This window comes from Sus scrofa, chromosome 4 (assembly GCF_054392235.1).
Source record: "Sus scrofa isolate SSC_HxYL_T2T_F1_AM1 chromosome 4, Sscrofa_HxYL_maternal_Yorkshire_Landrace_v2.0, whole genome shotgun sequence".
Taxonomy (NCBI): Eukaryota; Metazoa; Chordata; class Mammalia; order Artiodactyla; family Suidae; genus Sus; species Sus scrofa.
This window is the reverse complement of record NC_139386.1, coordinates 134,897,702-134,914,913: the sequence shown is the minus strand read 5'-3', so window position 1 is coordinate 134,914,913 and position 17,212 is coordinate 134,897,702. Positions and strand designations below refer to the sequence as shown.

Below are 17,212 nucleotides of genomic sequence, written 5' to 3'. Positions count from 1 at the left end.
CCTTGGACAGGTGACCTAGGCTCTCTGAGCTTATTCCCTAAAAACAGTGCATAGAGCTCTTACCTTAAAGAATTGTTGGGGATGTTAAACCAGATGATCTTTCTCATTGTACTCATTCCAACGTCTTCAGAAATTTGCAGCTATAATACATGCTTTTCCTAAGGAATATATTTTTTTTTCTTTTTAGGGCTGCACTTGCAGCATATGGAAGTTCCCAGACTAGGGGTCAACCTGGAGCTGCAGCTGCCAGCCACAATCACAGCAGGACAGTATCCAAGTCATATCTGTGACCCACGCCACAGCCGGAGCAAGACCAGGGATCAAACCCACATCTTCATGGATACTAGTCGGGTTCTTAACCTGCTGAACCACAATGAAAATTCAAAGGAATAATTTTTAGATTTTAATTTTTTAGTTCTCTACTGCTGGATATTAATCAATCACATGTCACCCCTATGGAAGACAGATGCATGAAAATCTGAAAAGGGCCAAGATGACAGTTCCTAGCCAAGAAAAAACACTCATAGGCTGTTAGCTGCTGCTGTTATTATTCCAACTATTCCTTTAACCAGATGAACTTGATCTACAAGAGATAATTTTTTACCTATTAAAATAGCAATTTCATCTGGTTAAAACTGAAAGTTAAGATCATTGTCCCAAATGAACTAGAATGCACATTATTTTTTACAGGAAAATGAAAAATATCAAAGGAAGGCTCAATCCACATGTCACCACTCAATAAACGCCTTCCTGCATATTTACAGCCCAGAATCACCTCTTCCTTCCCCACTGCCCTTCAATGAAGATTCCTTAGGTCCTGGCTCTGTCAGCTAGACCTGGTCCTCACCACTGCCTGGACCTGCTCCCCACCCCAATCGAGAAAGTGCCATCTCCCCACCCCAGCCCAGGCTTCCCTCTCCCTATACTTTGGTCTGACCGTATTTGTTCTCCTTGGCACCATAATCCTTTGTGCCCTTCTAGATACACTTTCTTTCCTACCTGGCGTGTCCAGTGAAGTCAGTCGTGTCAGCTACCATTATACACAGCTCATTCCCTCACCACTCTCATCCTTGTTTCACTAAACTTGCCAAGCTCTCTGTACTGAATTTCCAGCCAGTTTCGTTTGGCTCTCAATATGTCTCCAAGTTTGTGAAAGAAAATTATAAAACTAATTGATATCTTAAAAAAAAAAAAAAAAACCTTGGAGTTCCCACTGTGGCCCAGTGGATTAAAGATCCAGCCTTGCCAAGCCACAGCCAAGCCATAGGTCACAGCTGTGGCTTGGATTCCACTCCTGGCCCAGGAACTTCCACATGTCGTGGATGCAGCCAAAATACAAATAAAAATGAAATAAAATAACACCTTTTCCAAGCTCAGTGAAGCCCTAAAAGTCATGCAACAATGACTGGACTTGCCTCCTCTCGTCTCCCCAATAGCACCTGTCCTAAACTTCTACCATGTTCTCAAGCTCACCACTCTTTTCAACTCCATCAGTTAACAGATGCCTTGATGCAGAAAGCAGAGTCCCTACCGTCTTCTTCTCTACTTTCAAACTCATGCCCACCTTCCTCTCCCCCAGCATCCACCTGTCTTAGAAGAGCACAGCTTTCTCCAGTCTTTAAAGCCAACGTCTTCATCTGAGCTCTTGTTCTCTCCCCAAACCGCCCGTCTCGGCCCATCTCATAACTGACAGTTCCTCTTTCCCTCCTAGACTTGTGCTTCTGCCATGCAGTGAGACACGTGTTTATGAAAAAAAACACATTCTTCAAAGGAGTGCCTTAAAAAGAACATGGCTTTTGGGGAGAAACTTTAAGAAGAAACTCCTCAAAATCTATGCCATCTGCAACTAAAATGATAACAACAGTAACAATAATTCCCTGGAAAGATCTCTTGGGCACCAAACAGCAGCCCTTCAGTGTGGCCGAGGGCTGCCGACAGAGCAGATATTAAAAGAAAACACACACACACACACACAGAAATGCTATTGGAAATGAGAACAGGGCTAGTGGGAACTGAGACAAAGATGGGGATAGGAATGGGATTCTAAGTCAGAGGGGATGCCTTTTATTTTTATTTAATTTTTTTTTTTGGCTTTTGTCTTTTTAGGGCCACACCTGTGGCATGTGGAGGTTCCCAGGCTAGGGGTCAAATCGGAGCTGTAGCTGCCAGCCACAGCCACAGCCACAGCCACGTGAGATCTGCACCACACCCATGACACTGCAGCTCATGGCAATGCCAGATCCTTAACCCACTGAGCAAGGCCAAGGATCGAACCTGCAACCTCATGGTTCCTAGTCAGATTATTTAACCACTGAGCCATGATGGGAACTCCTGGGTGTGCTTTTTAAAAAGAAAAATTGTATATGTTTGAAACATACAGCAGGATGACTTGACAGACATGTACACAGTGAAATGATCACAACAGTTAAACTAACCAACATATTATCTCCTCACCTAGTTACCTGTGTTTGATCAGAGCACCTGTAATCTACTATTTTAGCAAACTAAGGTGGGCATGGGAGCCAGGCAATCAGTCATGAGCTGAAAAGGAAGTGAGTCTGAGAGTTGGCTCAGCACAAGGGGCAGTTAACTTAAATTTCCTTACATTTCACCAAATTCCTATTGCAGTAGCTGATGTGAGAGCTTTTTCCTGCCACAGAATATATATAATTCACTCACACCAATCTAGCTCCATTTGCCTAGGAGATGTAAAAACAGTGCTTTTAAAATTTAATGTGCAAAGAAATAACTTAGGGATCTTGTTGATAAGAATATTCTGAGTCAGTAGGTCTAGAGTAGACCCAAGATTCTGCATGTCTTGTTAGTTCCCAGGTGATGCTGACACTGCTGGTGCAAGGAACACATTTCGAGTAGCGAGGACTTAAAGAAGGAATATGACTACTGCATAATACTGACAGCCCCCCCCCCTGATTTCAGGCCTCACGAGTACATCTGAGTTGGCAGACTAGACTATTTTTCCAGTCTCTCCTTCTCCATTTCTTTCTTTTTTTTTTTTTTTTTGTCTTTTTTGTTGTTGTTGTTGCTATTTCTTGGGCCGCTCCCATGGCATATGGAGGTTCCCAGGCTAGGGGTTGAATCGGAGCTGTAGCCACCGGCCTACGCCAGAGCCACAGCAACATGGGATCCGAGCCGCGTCTGCAACCTACACCACAGCTCACGGCAACGCCGGATCGTTAACCCACTGAGCAAGGGCAGGGACCGAACCCGCAACCTCATGGTTCCTAGTCGGATTCGTTAACCACTGCGCCACGACAGGAACTCCAGGCTCCTTCTCCATTTCTATCTCCTCTGAAATTTTTCCTAATATTGCTAAAACAAAAATCCCACATGTTTCTTCTTTCTGAACTTAAGCTCGGATTTACCTTTATTCTTCTATTCCCTCTGAAATTCTTAGGGGAAAAAAATTTAATTCTGACTCCCCCTCTCTCTAAACGTATCCTAGTCAAGGACTAGATCTTACTCATCTTTATGTTCCTAAGACCTTTTATATAAATATAAAATATAAATATAAATTATATATGAATATATATAATTAACAATAATGGTTTTCACTTAATGCTTCTATGTGCTAAGTACTATAATTTAATCACCTCATTTACACCCTCCCTCAACTTATGTAAGGTTGATCTATGGTAGTGTTTTTTGGTCTGTTTTTTTTTATTAACAACCCCCCAAGGAGCATGCATAGATATTTTTTAACAAATTGTACTTTCACGAAAATTTAGTACTATGGGTATGTTATATATCTGTTTATGATGTTGGCAGGAGTGAGTTTGCAGAGTCAAAAACCAATGTAATATCTATGACGTTTTGCCTCCTGCCCCAAGAACTAAAGCTCAAAGCCCCGTCTATTCTGCCCATAGCTTATATATATAAAATAAATATTTATTTGATTTGACAGGCTGTGGAATAAAAAAATAACATGCTAAAAATACTATTTAACAATAAAATGCAATGCAAGGCAATATGCTTTTTTATAAACAAGAAAATAAATGTTAGCAGTTATTTAATATATTTTTATAAAAATTTTCCTGAAATATATGAGACAAATTTTGTCACTTGAATCGTGATCCTGTATTTGGAATATCTCCCCACAGGCAGACTGTTTGTGCACGAGTGGGCCCATCTCCGCTGGGGCGTGTTTGATGAGTACAATGATGATGAGCCTTTCTACAGCGCGAAGTCAAAGAAAATTGAAGCGACAAGGCATGGCCATTTAAATTGTACTAAATTACTGCAGGCTTTAATTTAGTCTTTTCCTTAGTTTGAGTTCTTTCAAAAGCCATGTATTCATTTTCACCTCAATGCAGGTAACAGATGCTATGTCACAAAGCAATGCTTTTCTGTTTTGGTTTTTTTTTTTTTTTGAAAATGTATTTTAAAGTAGGTGGTTATCTTGGGAGTTCTCACTGTGGCGTAGTGGGATAAGAATCCAACTGCAGGAGTTCCTGTCGTGGTGCAGGGAAAACGAATCTGACTAATATCCATGAGGTTGCAGGTTCAATCCCTGGCCTCTCTCAGTGGGTTAAGGATCCCACTTGCTATGGCTGTGATGTAAGCCGGCAGCTGTAGCTCCGATTAGACCCCTAGCCTGGGAACCTCCATATGCCGCGGGTGCAGCCCTGAAAAAATAAAAAAATTAAAAAAAAAAAAAAGAAGACTCCAACTGCAGTAGCTGGGTTACTGCGGAAGTGCAGGTTTGAGTCCCAGCCCAGGGCAGTGGGTTTAATGACCCAGAATTGCCTCAGCTGCAGCTTGGATTCAATATCCGGCCCAGGAAATTCCATGTGCCTCTGGTGCGGCTGGTAATCCATTTAAAATACACTAGCTTCAAAAGCACTTGGTAGCCAAGCTGACACATTTTTATACCTCTGCCACAGCTGCCAGAACTCATTTGCACTGAAGTTAGTGTTCTGTGTAAAGGGCTGCCCTACAAGCTAAACTAAAACCTGAAGCTATGAAACATTTCATACTTTTGAGGATATCTTCTTTGAATAAAAAATATACAACGAGTCTTAGGCTAAAGTGGTACCTAGAGTCAATGATTTCACCAGGTGCCTAGTCCAGACACCTGCAGTGCATTCACCATCACAAGCTACTACAAGAGGTGTTCGGAAAAGCAGAGCCTGTAGCCATTAGTGTAAATGGGAAAAAGGAGCTTTAATCCCAGCAGAGAACTCAGCCATTGTACATACTGGAGATTCCACTTAAAATTTCTTTCTAAAATTTCTTGAAATACAGATAAGTGCTCTGGTAGAAAATCTTAAACTTTACTATCAAAACAGGATCTATGTGGTATTCAAATAAGAACAAAACCTTGACACAAAGATCATTATTATAAACATTGATACAAAGACCACTTAAGATTTTCAAAAAGTGTTAATGATTAGGTTGTCTCAAAGACTAACTGTCACATATTTTCAGGTGCTCAACAGGTATTACTGGTATAAACAGAGTTAATAAGTGTCAAGGAGGCAGCTGTATAACCAGGACATGCAGAATTGATGCTAATACAAAACTATATGAAAAAGATTGTCAATTCTTCCCTGATAAATATCAAACTGAAAAGACATCCATAATGTTTATGCAAGGTATTGATTCTGTAAGTATACCAATAATTACTTCAGATTGTATATTTATAATCAAAGGACATGTGATGAACTTTATAAATATCTGAGCAGGTGACTTGAGGGATTAGACTATTAATATCGAATGCTTTGAACACTGACTGGCACATAGTAAGCACTCAACTAGTGTAATCTATTATTATTATTATTGGAAATCTACCTAACTATTAAATGGTTCCTCAGTGAATCATATTTCATTCAATAAACAACATATTTGGAGGATTTTCATTTTTTTAGATTTGTGGTTGAGTTTTTAAATACACTGAATATAAAAATTATTTGTCATTTTATTAACCTCTTAGGTCGCTGAGTTCTGTAATGAAAAAAACCATAACCGAGAAGCTCCAAGCCTACAGAATAAAAAGTGCGATTCCAGAAGCACCTGGGAGGTGATCAGCAGTTCCGAGGATTTTAATATCACAGAAGTAATGGTGGCACCGCCCCCGGCACCCGTCTTCTCGTTGCTGAAGATCAGTGAGAGAATTGTGTGCTTAGTTCTCGATAAGTCCGGAAGCATGTCAGTAAGTTCATGTGCCCATTTGTTCTAAATGTAGAGTCAGAGCCTTGACTGAATGCTTAAAAACTCTCTGAAGGCTCCCTGCCCCTGGGCTGTTCCACGTTGCATGGCGGCTTAAGTACCGTCACCTCCTGTGGTCATGAACTCAAGAGGAGCAGTGAATATTACAATGAAAGGGTGGCCATAGAGCTAGAAGGACCTAATCCAAGAACCTCTGTTTTATCCAGAAAATGGAGAATTTGAGGAGTACTTCTAGGCTCATTAGCAAAGCTTTAGTTAGAAAATCAGAACTAAAGATTGAAATATGAAAATGTTTCCTGACCTCCCCCCCTTATCTATTGGAAAAACTTAATAGACATGTGAAGATAGTGGACTGAAGGCTTTTAAACTCCATTCCAAGTCAATGAACAAGATCAATGGGGAGAATTCTTAACATGGCTTTATCTTTCTTGCATTCTCTATATAAATGACCTCCTTATGCTCAAAGACACAGACAAAAAATCACCACAAAGAAGGTATGTCCAGGAGTTTCCATCGTGGCGCAGTGGTTAATGAATCTGACTAGGAACCATGAGGTTGTGGGTTCGATCCCTGGCCTCGCTCAGTGGGTTGGGGATCCAGCGTTGCTGTGAGCTGTGGTGTAGGTCGAAGACGTGGCTCAGATCCCACATTGCTGTGGCTGTGGTGTAGGCCGGCGGCTACAGCTCCAGTTAGACCCCCTAGCCTGAGAACTTCCATATGCTGTGGGTGTGGCCCTGAAAAGACAAAAAGACAAAAAAAAAGAATATGTCCGGATTTAGCCATTCATTCCTTCTATCATCATTAAATGAATGGCAGGCATCGTATTAAGTTCTAAGAACAGAGACTTGTTTGCTTAAAGAGTTCATAGTTGGATAGAGAAAATTTTCCCTCCTTTCCCCTTCATGTGTTAACTCATACTCATGCTTCAAAATCTGGTGTAGGTACCTACTTCCTCCAGGCTGGTCTTTCAGGACGGGCTAAGGGCCCTTCTGTGGGTCTCCCACAGTGATCTGTGCAAGTCTCTATTGCCATATGTTACATAGAAAGTATAACATTTCCCTCTCACTAGACTGCAAGCTCCTCTAGGACTTGGAATTCTGTTCTCTAGGAACGATGTACCTAGGGCTTTAGACAGTGTCTTAGTCATCTTTGCATCCTTTCTGCCTAGAATAGGGTTTATCACATGAAGTTACTCAATAAATAACTGTTGAAATGAGCAGACTACAAATGAGCAGATGCAAGGTGATAATGCCCCTAAAAGAAGGGCATATTTGAAGCCACGCACAGCATATGCTGAAGATCAGGAATAATGTCATCAACAAACAGGGGTTGGGTGGCGAGTGAAAAGGCCAGAGGATGCTACAGCTGAATGAAATAATTAACAAGAGCACAGGGTTTGGGAAAGAGCCTCAGAGGGCTAGACACCAGTCCGTCGAAGTGTTCTAGGAGGTGTCCCTGGGGAGAGATGAGTTTCCCGATTGGGAGAAGACGAGCGGCCTCCCCTAGACGGGGTGCAGGCAGAGCCAAGTTTAAAGTGGCAGAGAGGGCCCGCAGAGATGGGGCGGTAGGCGTCCTCCACTGTGATTTGGTCCCGGGGAGAGCAGAGGGGTGTTTGGGCGAGTTTGGGATGAGCTGCACAGATCACCTGGTATTGAAGGACTGCAAAAGACAAGTGTATGAAGAGGTGTGCTTTCTGGGTATTCACCTGGGAACAGGGACATGCTTCCTAATGGTTTACCACAGAAACAACTCCAATTAACCCATCAGGGGAAATGCGGTGCGGAGAGATTAATAGCAGAAGGGGAAATGAGTGAGGGAGGGATGAGGCCCCTCATAAGTTAGCTGCAGCTCGAGTAAATTCAGCCTTTGGGTAGTCTAGTGAGCAGAGAATGGGGAGACTGCAGACTCTAGCTGGAGTCCATGGGACCTGGGGAGTGGTTTCATCTCAACACAGCTGAGCAGAGGATCCCAAGAGTAATGAGGCACGTCCTAGTTCCCGAGTCATCACACCCTAACTCCAACCCAACCGCCGCCCTACTCCACACCTCAGATTTGTGTGCTCAGAGGACGATGATCAGCCTGTGTTCATTACTCTGCTACACGTGTGTTTCCACAATACACACAACTATACTTTTAAATTTTATCAATTAAAAACATATTGCTCCCTTTAATAATACCACCTACTATCAACAGAAAGAAAATTCTTTTTCTTTTTTTTGTCTTTTTAGGGCTTCACTCAGGGCATGTGGAGGTTCCCAGGCTAGGGGTCCAGTTGGAGCTACAGCTGCAGGCCTACACCAGCCACAGCAATGCTGGATCCAAGCTGCATCTGTGACCTACACCACAGCTCACAGCGACGCCAGATCCTTAACCCACTGAGCAAGGCCAGGGATCGAACCCACAACCTCATGGATACCAGTCAGGTTTGTTACCACTGAGCCACGACAGGAATGCCTAAAAAGAAAATTCTTACTAGCAAATTGTGTTCACTCATTTTGTGTGATGTGCAGTTATTTTCCAGGCAAAAATCACTTGGTTGTTTTTCTTATCCCTTTTTTATTCAGAGTTCTAACCGCCTGAATCGAATGAATCAAGCAGCAAAGTATTTCCTCATGCAGATTGTTGAAAATGGATCCTGGGTGGGGATGGTGCACTTTGACGGCACTGCCAGCATCAGAAGTGATCTAATCCAAATAACAGGCAGCAACGAAAGAGACAAGCTCTTGGGGAGCTTACCTACCACTGCTAATGGAGGCACTTCTATCTGCTCTGGGATTCAAACAGCGTTTGAGGTGAAAAGCATACTTTTAAATATAGGTTGTTTTTATTATTAGAACATCTTTATGTAAAGGGATGCTGCAAATATTTACTGCCTAATTTTAACATAACTAATTCTAAGAAACAGAGTACTAAGCACGTGCAAAACCCCAGTTCTTGATTATTTAATGGATTGGTGAGTCAGTGACTAAACTAATGGGTGAGTAAATGACTATTACAATTCCACCGGAGCATAAGCCCCGTGAGGTCACAGACTGTCCTGTCACCATGCAGTGGTCAGTGCTCAGTAAGTGTTAGTGAAATAAGTAAGAGTGTTTGGGCAGCAAAAGTCATCAGGTTTTACGGCCATGCGGCAGGTTACACGGTGTGATTTCAAACTGGTCCACCTCATCTCAGTTTCTGTGACATTCTGCTACGGCAATCCAGTGGTATCCTGCTAAAGCGGATGCAGCAGGAACCACAGCAAGACCTGCGGCAGGAAGGAAGGTTAGTCCCTCTCAGGGTCGGGCACACCGGTCAGAACGGAAGCAGGAGTTTTAACATCAGAGTACGGGCTCTACTCCTTCCTAGCTCCGGGATCTAGGCCAGTTTTCAGTCGCTTTGGATTCTCAAGGCTTTATCTATAAACTATAGGCAGGTAAGAATGCCTATCTCAGGATTACTGTGGGACCAGTGAAATATTACATGTTCACACCTCGAACAGTATTCATTACACAGCAAGTATATAATTCACCATAACTATTATTATGAGTCTCATTTTTATCCAAATGATCTTCAGTTCAGAGTTAATATCAATTGCGTCATTTTTCTGATTAGAAATCTTCACTGTCTGCTAATAATTTATACAATTAAGTCTGAACTCCTCTGTCTGATGCTATTTAAGAGCTTCTCATTCTCTGATAAACTTGCCCTCACTTTTTTCTCACTTCTCCCCTCCCAATGCTCTCTGCTCCCAGCAATTTATGTACAAACTGTTCTGCCAGCTCACTATGTACCAACAGCCTCCATACCTCTCCTCATGCAATTTCTCTGCCTTAAATGTTTCCTTCCTTCCGTTGTTGGAAATCCTGCTGTTAAAATCCTACTAATTTTACGAAGTCCTTGCTCCTTCACGTGAACTGTCCTGCTACTTCTGAACCTATTAAATCTCCCTTTTTATAAGGTGCATGGCATTCCTGCTGTAGCCTTCTAACATGAAGTCCTGGGTTCAAACTCCAACTACCACGTACCAGCTTTCTGCCCCAAGCATGATTCGTCACTTCACTAGTCTTCAATTACTTCATTGGTATAATGGGATAGTGGAAGCTATACCATTATAATTCATTCAACATATATTTATTATGGGGAGCCGAGAGCTAACACGGTATATTTTTATTCCACAAATATTTATTTATGTGCCAAGCAAAGCTTGCATGCCAATCCAGTGGGGAACAGACAATAATCAATCAATCAATCAGTTTCCCTCAGCAATAACCGAGGACTGTGGAGAATGGGATGAGCAGGAACTATGCAGAGTGGTGTAACAGAGTAACCAGGAAGACAATGGCACCCCGACTTTAGGTACAGGGCCCATCTAGGCTCTCTCTAAGGTGACGTTTAAGCTAGGATTTGAAGGGTGAGAAGGAACCAGTGGCTCAGGCAGAAAGGAAAGGAGCTCAATTTCAATCAGTCGTGTATTCTTGGAGCACCACCAATATGCTTAGTTTTCTGCTTGTAAATATTAGAGGTGACTATATAGCAAGATCCCTGACCTTGACCTGCTTAGAATTTTCCATCTTTTCCTTATAAACATCTGAGAGGTCCCTAATTTGGAATCATTAACTTAAAAAAAAGTTGGAGTGGACTCTTCAGCTGCCCCGTGACATATGGAAGTTCCCAGGCCAGAGACTGAATCGGAGCCAGGGCTGTGACCTACGACTGCAGCAACGCTGGATCCTTAACCCACAGAGCTGGGCCAGGGATGGAACTGGCGCCTCCACAGAGAGGAGCCAAATCATTAACCCACTGTGCCACGGAGGGAACTCCTGAGGTGGACTCTTAATGCCTCCAGCTGTAAGTGCAACAGACTTTATACACGGAAGGCTTGTTGGAGGCACTCTAGTCAAAGACAGCATAAAATATTTAGTGTCACACTCTGCCATTATATTTTGGTGTCTGGTTGCCCTGAGTCCCCAGACTGAGATGTCAATGACAATTAACCCAAGTAGAACTATCCATGGCCCTGCTCCCAAAAAACTTCATTTGAGCAAACATTCCCTACAGCAAGTGGACAGGAAATAAAGATATGTTTAAGTTCCCTGAGCGAAATTTTTGACTGCAGATTCTAAGATTTTTAAAAAGCGCTCTCTTTTCCTGCACACTTTATTTTCTATGTACATTTTCCCTAATCTTCCATAAGTCCTTTTGATCTAGGGACACTTGTAATAATGCTCTGGTTATATCTGCAGGTGGTTAGAAAACTTTACTCACACACAGATGGATCTGAAATAGTGCTGCTGACTGATGGAGAAGATAACACTGCAGGTGCTTGTGTCAATGAAGTGAAACAAAGTGGGGCCATCATTCATTTTATTGCTCTGGGACCAAGTGCTGATAAAGCAGTCATAGAGATGAGCACGGCAACAGGTAAAATGTGACAGATATTCTAGTTCTTTGAGAGCAGTGCAGAAGTGTACAGGGCGACAGACAACTCAACTTCTCTTGAGCTCCTGCTCGGCAGGTGCTGTGCCAGCAGCCTGGGATCAGAGTTAAACCACACTGATTTCTCTTCTCAAGGCCCTCCCAGTCCAGCCGGCTGGAGAGACAGATAAAACTACTAATAAGCAGCATAATCAGAAAACACTCCTTCATAACAGGAGACGTGCACAGGAGTCAGCACTATGTGAGCAGAGGAAGCCTTTAATTCTGCCAGGGCTGTAGAGTCGGGGAAGACGGCATGAGAGACGAGGTGACACTGGAGCTGGACACCGAATGAGGGGCTTCCTTTTACTGGAGGAAAGAGGGGAGGGAAACGAGCAGGTCGTGACCCAAAAGTCGCATTGGGATGAAAACGCAAAAGGCACACGGATGGGCTGCGAGAGATCCCGTGACCAGGACCCAGACTGCGGGGCAAGGGGAGGGCTCAACAAGCTCAGCCGAAAACATCGTTTCTAGATTAACTGTGGGGTAGGTATTGTCTTAGATACAGGGATGTGATGAAACAGACTACGTGTTTCCAGGGCTTCTTACACACAGTTGAGAATGCATGATTTATAACGCTGTGAATATCAGTTATTGCATTGACTCAAACCTCTAATGTTATCTAATACGTACTGGCTTTTTAATACTTAATTATACAAACTACTATCATTACAAAGTAATTTTTCATAGCCACTGCAAAGTTTTATTTCTGTTCAAAGCGTCCACCTAAAAGCAGTGCTTTTGTGGATTTGTCTCTGTTGCTGACCATTTTCCTATCTCCTCATTGCCAGCTGTCGTCAGGATACCTCCATATGAAAGCTCTTTAACCTTTCTGATGTTCTGATTCTAATCCACTGTGGCTGGAAAACCTGAAAGCTGACACTGTTAGAACTGTATCTTAAGTGAAACTGAATAATTCCCCCAAAGGGCTGTATGAAGTCTGTGAGCTTTAATAGAACTGTAATGTCTTCTTTTGTATTCTATGATTATTTAATGATTTTCAGAATAGAAGATTTCTGTAAGTGGGGTTGAAGGTATTTTATACCTTTCTAGTTATGACTATTTATTTATTTATTTATAACCTGCGGCATATGGAAGTTCCCAGGCTAGGAATCAAATTGGAGCTGCAGCTGCTGTCCTACACTACAGCAATGAGGGATTCAAGCCACATCTGTGACCTGCACCACAGCTCACGGCAATGCCAGATCCTTAATCCACTGAGTGAGGCCAAGGATGGAGTCCATGTCCTCGTGGCTATTAGTCAGGTTCTCAACCCGCTAAGCCGCAATGGGAACTCCCTAGTTCTGACTATATAAATTAACATTTCTGAAGTCATCTTTACACCTCTCTGATTTGGGTCCATTTTTTTTGGGGGGGTCCATTTTAATAATACATACTGAAACAAGGATTTTGCTTACCGCGTTAGCTTATTAATCACTAAAATGTGAAAAATACTTATTTTCTAGAAAGCAACCCAGTTAATATATTTACCTTTTAGGAGGAGTCCATTTTTATGCTACAGATGAAGCCGAGAACAATGGCCTCATTGATGCTTTTGGGGCTCTCGCATCAGGAAACACCGATATCTCTCAGCAGTCTCTTCAGGTCAGAGTTCAAAGTCCTTGGGGTTTTATTTGCATTTACCCATAACCAACAAAAATAATTGGATGATATAAGCTTTGAGTCCTATGTTTTTCTTAAAGTAAGTTTTAACTAAAATTTTAAAGATCAGTCTTAGGTAGAAATTATCCTTTAGATGTGACCAAATTAACTGTAAAATGGTGATATAAGCAGTGAAATATCAGATGTATTTTTCCTTTCTCATAGGATTTAGTTAAGGGATGAAATCAAATCCTAATAATGTTAAACTTTCCACCAAAAATTGACTTTGTCCAATAATATAGAATCAAGTTTTCTATGAATGCATTAAAAAGCTCATGCTTCCAAGTTCCCCAACTTTTCTGCTATATTTAAATTAGATAAATGAAATCAATAATGTGGTTTGTAAGTAGAAGGAATGTATCTTAGAAATAAATTTTCATGATAAATGGACTGAACAGTCATTGCCTATCTATAGGCATAAGATTTATCTTAACTCTTCAATCACTCTTTCCACTAGCTTTTTGTTTTATTCACCTTTCTTCTCTCTATTCACCTCAACTCCTTTTCTCATCTGAGTTTCAGTAACACCACTATTTTCTGATTCTTACACTGAAAAGCTTTTAGTAAATTGATTCTTCTTTTTTATGTCCTGTGTAAAATGTCAACACAGCCTATTTTCTTCAAAATATATTATTACAACATTCTATTTCCATCTATATCCATTCCAAGTCAGTATCACGTGACTTTAGCCAAGACATCTGTCTTCCAACTTCCGATTCAAGTCAACTGCCTACATTAAAACCTGCCATGATCACCTGAACAAACCTAGTTTCCTCTACTCTCAGACAATGAGGAGGACTGCAGTTATAGGATGTAAGGTTAGGATAATACATGCAGACTGATTAGGGATCTGGTTTGAAGCTTCACTCCGCATTCAGATTAAACACTGGTCTGAGATCTAGGTTGGTAGCATGCATAAAATAAACTGAAGGAGAATAAAGCTTATATCTGAGGGTTTCACCATGGTTGACTGAGAGAATAATGATAGAAAATTGAGTAAAACTGACAAGTAAGGAGAGATAACTGATTTTGAGGATATTATTTTGTGTTTTGTTGTAATCTTGGTAATTGAGTGAATGGTAGGATACTAAAATGGAATATTCCAAAGGAATTTTAAAATATACGAGAAGAATGGGAGATCCGTTACAAAACAGACATTTGCATGCAGAAGGTATAAACTTTGAAGTTTTGAGAATGGAAGGGTGAGGCAGAAAGTTCGGATCCACTCACATGAAATGCCTAAAGGTTCGCAAATAGAGAAATAATAAAAGGAAAGCACATTTTGAAAGGTGAACCTGGATTTATGTGCGTGGGCACCTCTTGGGAGAGAATAGTGACAAGACAGAGGCATGTTATAACAATCCGAGTGGATAGGAACTTGGATTTGGACGGTGTTGCTGGGATATAGAGGGAAGACCTCATCTCACCCTTTATTTAGTTGTTTTCCCACAGTACTATGATGAGGTTGAGCCTTCTGCCTTCTTAAACCTTCCCGAGGAGAAGGCTAAAACTGTCATTCACATCCCAATTCGACTCTGATAGTAATGCCTTGCCGACTTAGATACGCCCACTTAACACACGACCGAGCCATCAGGTTCAATGGCAGAACGCTTGTCCTACTATCAGCACTGTGCGATGTGGAAGTGGGATTGCTCATCGCTCCTCAAGTGACACCTCTGGAGGAAGAACTTTTTGGTCAGTGGATAAAGCTGGCTCTCCTTGCTGAGAATGTCCACAAAGACTCAAAGAACTTTCCTTTTAGCACCTCTCAGAAAAAAGTCCTATCTTTCACTTCTCTTTTTGATTCCAACTTTCAGAGACATTGGTTTTCCCTCTTTCCACATTTACCCCCTAGTGCTACATGCTCTCTAATGTGTGGAAACTTACTTCAAGACTTCACATCAGGAGAATAGCCCTAAGAGCTTGTCTCATTATTTGCTGGTGCTGATTTTCTCTCTTCAGGGCCCTCCCTTACTGTGTCTCTAACAAATAGTTAAGTCACCATCGTCAAGGATTTCTTTTCTTTTAGATCATCATGAAGATGGGCAAACTGAGAGCAGTGTGCACGTGCACACACACACACACACACACACACACACACCTCTGCAAACCCTTCTCTAAGGTTGTAGCACCCACTAATGCTAAAGCCTGAAGTCTTTGCCAAGACAACTGGACAATAATAATAGGGCCATACCTCTAACTGTACAGCCCAGTCCCCTGCTCCAATGCTTTTATTATATGCCATCCTGTTCTCAGACTCTATATTTCCACATTTTCTGACTGTCAACTGTCACATTTCAATGACCTTTCAGAGAGACCACAAGACTAAGGTGGTATGACATACTTAAGTTTGTTCTCAGGCTAGAAAGTAGGAACTATGCTAAAGAAAGAAAAAATAAAATCACTCTATTCTCCAGTCATTAATTTTTTAATATACATAAACAGCTTGAAAGCAAAGGACTGAAACTCAACAGTAATGAGTGGTTGAATGGCACTGTGATAATTGACAGCACCGTGGGAAAGGACACATTCTTTCTTGTCACATGGGTCCAACAACGTCCCGATATTTCTCTCTTGGATCCCAATGGAACACTGATGGGAAGCTTCACAGTGGATGCCGTTTCCAAAATGGCCCATCTCAGTATTCCAGGAACTGCAAAGGTAAGCAAGCAAGCAGCTTGCAGACGTCCGTGTAAATTGTCATATAGCTGAAAGTACATTCTTTGATATCATAAATGTGCGTGCCAATACTTGCATTATCTTCAAAATTAAGATAAAATAGAATATGCTTTCTATGTGTCATGGTCCTTAAGATTACAGGGGTAAGAAAACGAAAATAACTTATTAATTAGGAGGAAGGAAAAGAAGGGAAAAATTAGGTAGACTAAGAATAATTTTGAAGAGGCAACATGGTGTGTAGATAGCAACACATTCATCGCTGGGTACCACCAGATCATAGGACCTGTGGGATTTCAGGTCAAAGAGCAAGGTGAAAAACAGGGCAAACTTTTCAAAACCCATCTTTCCCAGCTGAGATTCCACAGCGTTTGGACACTAAGCAACATGACAGTCAGGATGACCTGCCCAGGCTGCCTCAGGTCTTATCCTTTTCCCTCAAAACTTCAAACTCTCAAAACCATGTGTATTATGAAACACACTTATAAAATCTATTTTAAAGTGAGATAATGGAAACCCAGAACATAGTTTGATCTTGGATACTTAATATATTTCCCCTGAATTTTTAGGTGGGTGTTTGGACTTACAGTCTTCAAGCAAAAGCAAACGCAGAAACATTAACAATTACAGTAAATTCACAGGCATCAAATTCTGCTGTGCCCCCAATCACAGTGAATGCTAAAATGAATAAAGACACAAGCAGCTTCCCCAGCCCGATGATTGTCTATGCAGAAATTCTACAAGGGTATATCCCCATTCTCGGAGCCGGTGTGACTGCTTTCATTGAATCAAATACTGGGAAAAGAGAAGTTTTGGAACTTTTGGATAACGGTGCAGGTACCTAACAGGTTTTTCTGAATAAAGCTATATTTTCATATGTTATGGGGTCCCTGTGGCAGTGTGGGGCAGAGGGACAGGAGCCAGAAGAATCGGTACAGATTATGGATAAACAGCAAGACAAGCAGGACATTCATTCCATCCAGGTAACACCTACAAAATGATTTGAAGTCTCGCACATGGTAAGCACTCAATAAGTGTTATTTACGGTCATTATTGTTTGTCATCTAGACAAGCAACATCTGTCATCATATAGTAAGGCCCCCTTCAAGAGATTGGGGGCAACATAAAGAACACTAAGTATTTGTTTCTTAGGGGCACGTCATCCAGAAAGTCTGGCCAGAGAGAATGAAACACTAGCAATAGTATGGAATTAAGTGGTATAATTTGGGGC

At 41.6% G+C, this 17,212-nt stretch overlaps 2 protein-coding genes across 7 annotated transcripts in view; one reads left to right on the top strand and one right to left on the bottom strand.

Moving 5' to 3' along the window:
* Positions 1 to 17,212, bottom strand: part of ODF2L (outer dense fiber of sperm tails 2 like) — a 604,788-nt gene that overhangs the window by 414,235 nt on the left and 173,341 nt on the right. The window lies entirely within an intron of this gene.
* The window catches only part of LOC146404293 (calcium-activated chloride channel regulator 4-like), a 38,649-nt gene that overhangs the window by 14,011 nt on the left and 7,426 nt on the right, over positions 1 to 17,212 (top strand). For both annotated transcript variants that reach the window (XM_085024209.1, XM_085024208.1), the window contains 8 exons: positions 4,119 to 4,227; positions 5,446 to 5,623; positions 5,951 to 6,169; positions 8,751 to 8,978; positions 11,412 to 11,589; positions 13,142 to 13,248; positions 15,751 to 15,966; positions 16,551 to 16,818. In XM_085024209.1, coding sequence (XP_084880335.1) covers positions 4,119 to 4,227; positions 5,446 to 5,623; positions 5,951 to 6,169; positions 8,751 to 8,978; positions 11,412 to 11,589; positions 13,142 to 13,248; positions 15,751 to 15,966; positions 16,551 to 16,818 — 1,503 coding nt within the window. The remainder of the gene's footprint in view (positions 1 to 4,118; positions 4,228 to 5,445; positions 5,624 to 5,950; positions 6,170 to 8,750; positions 8,979 to 11,411; positions 11,590 to 13,141; positions 13,249 to 15,750; positions 15,967 to 16,550; positions 16,819 to 17,212) is intronic.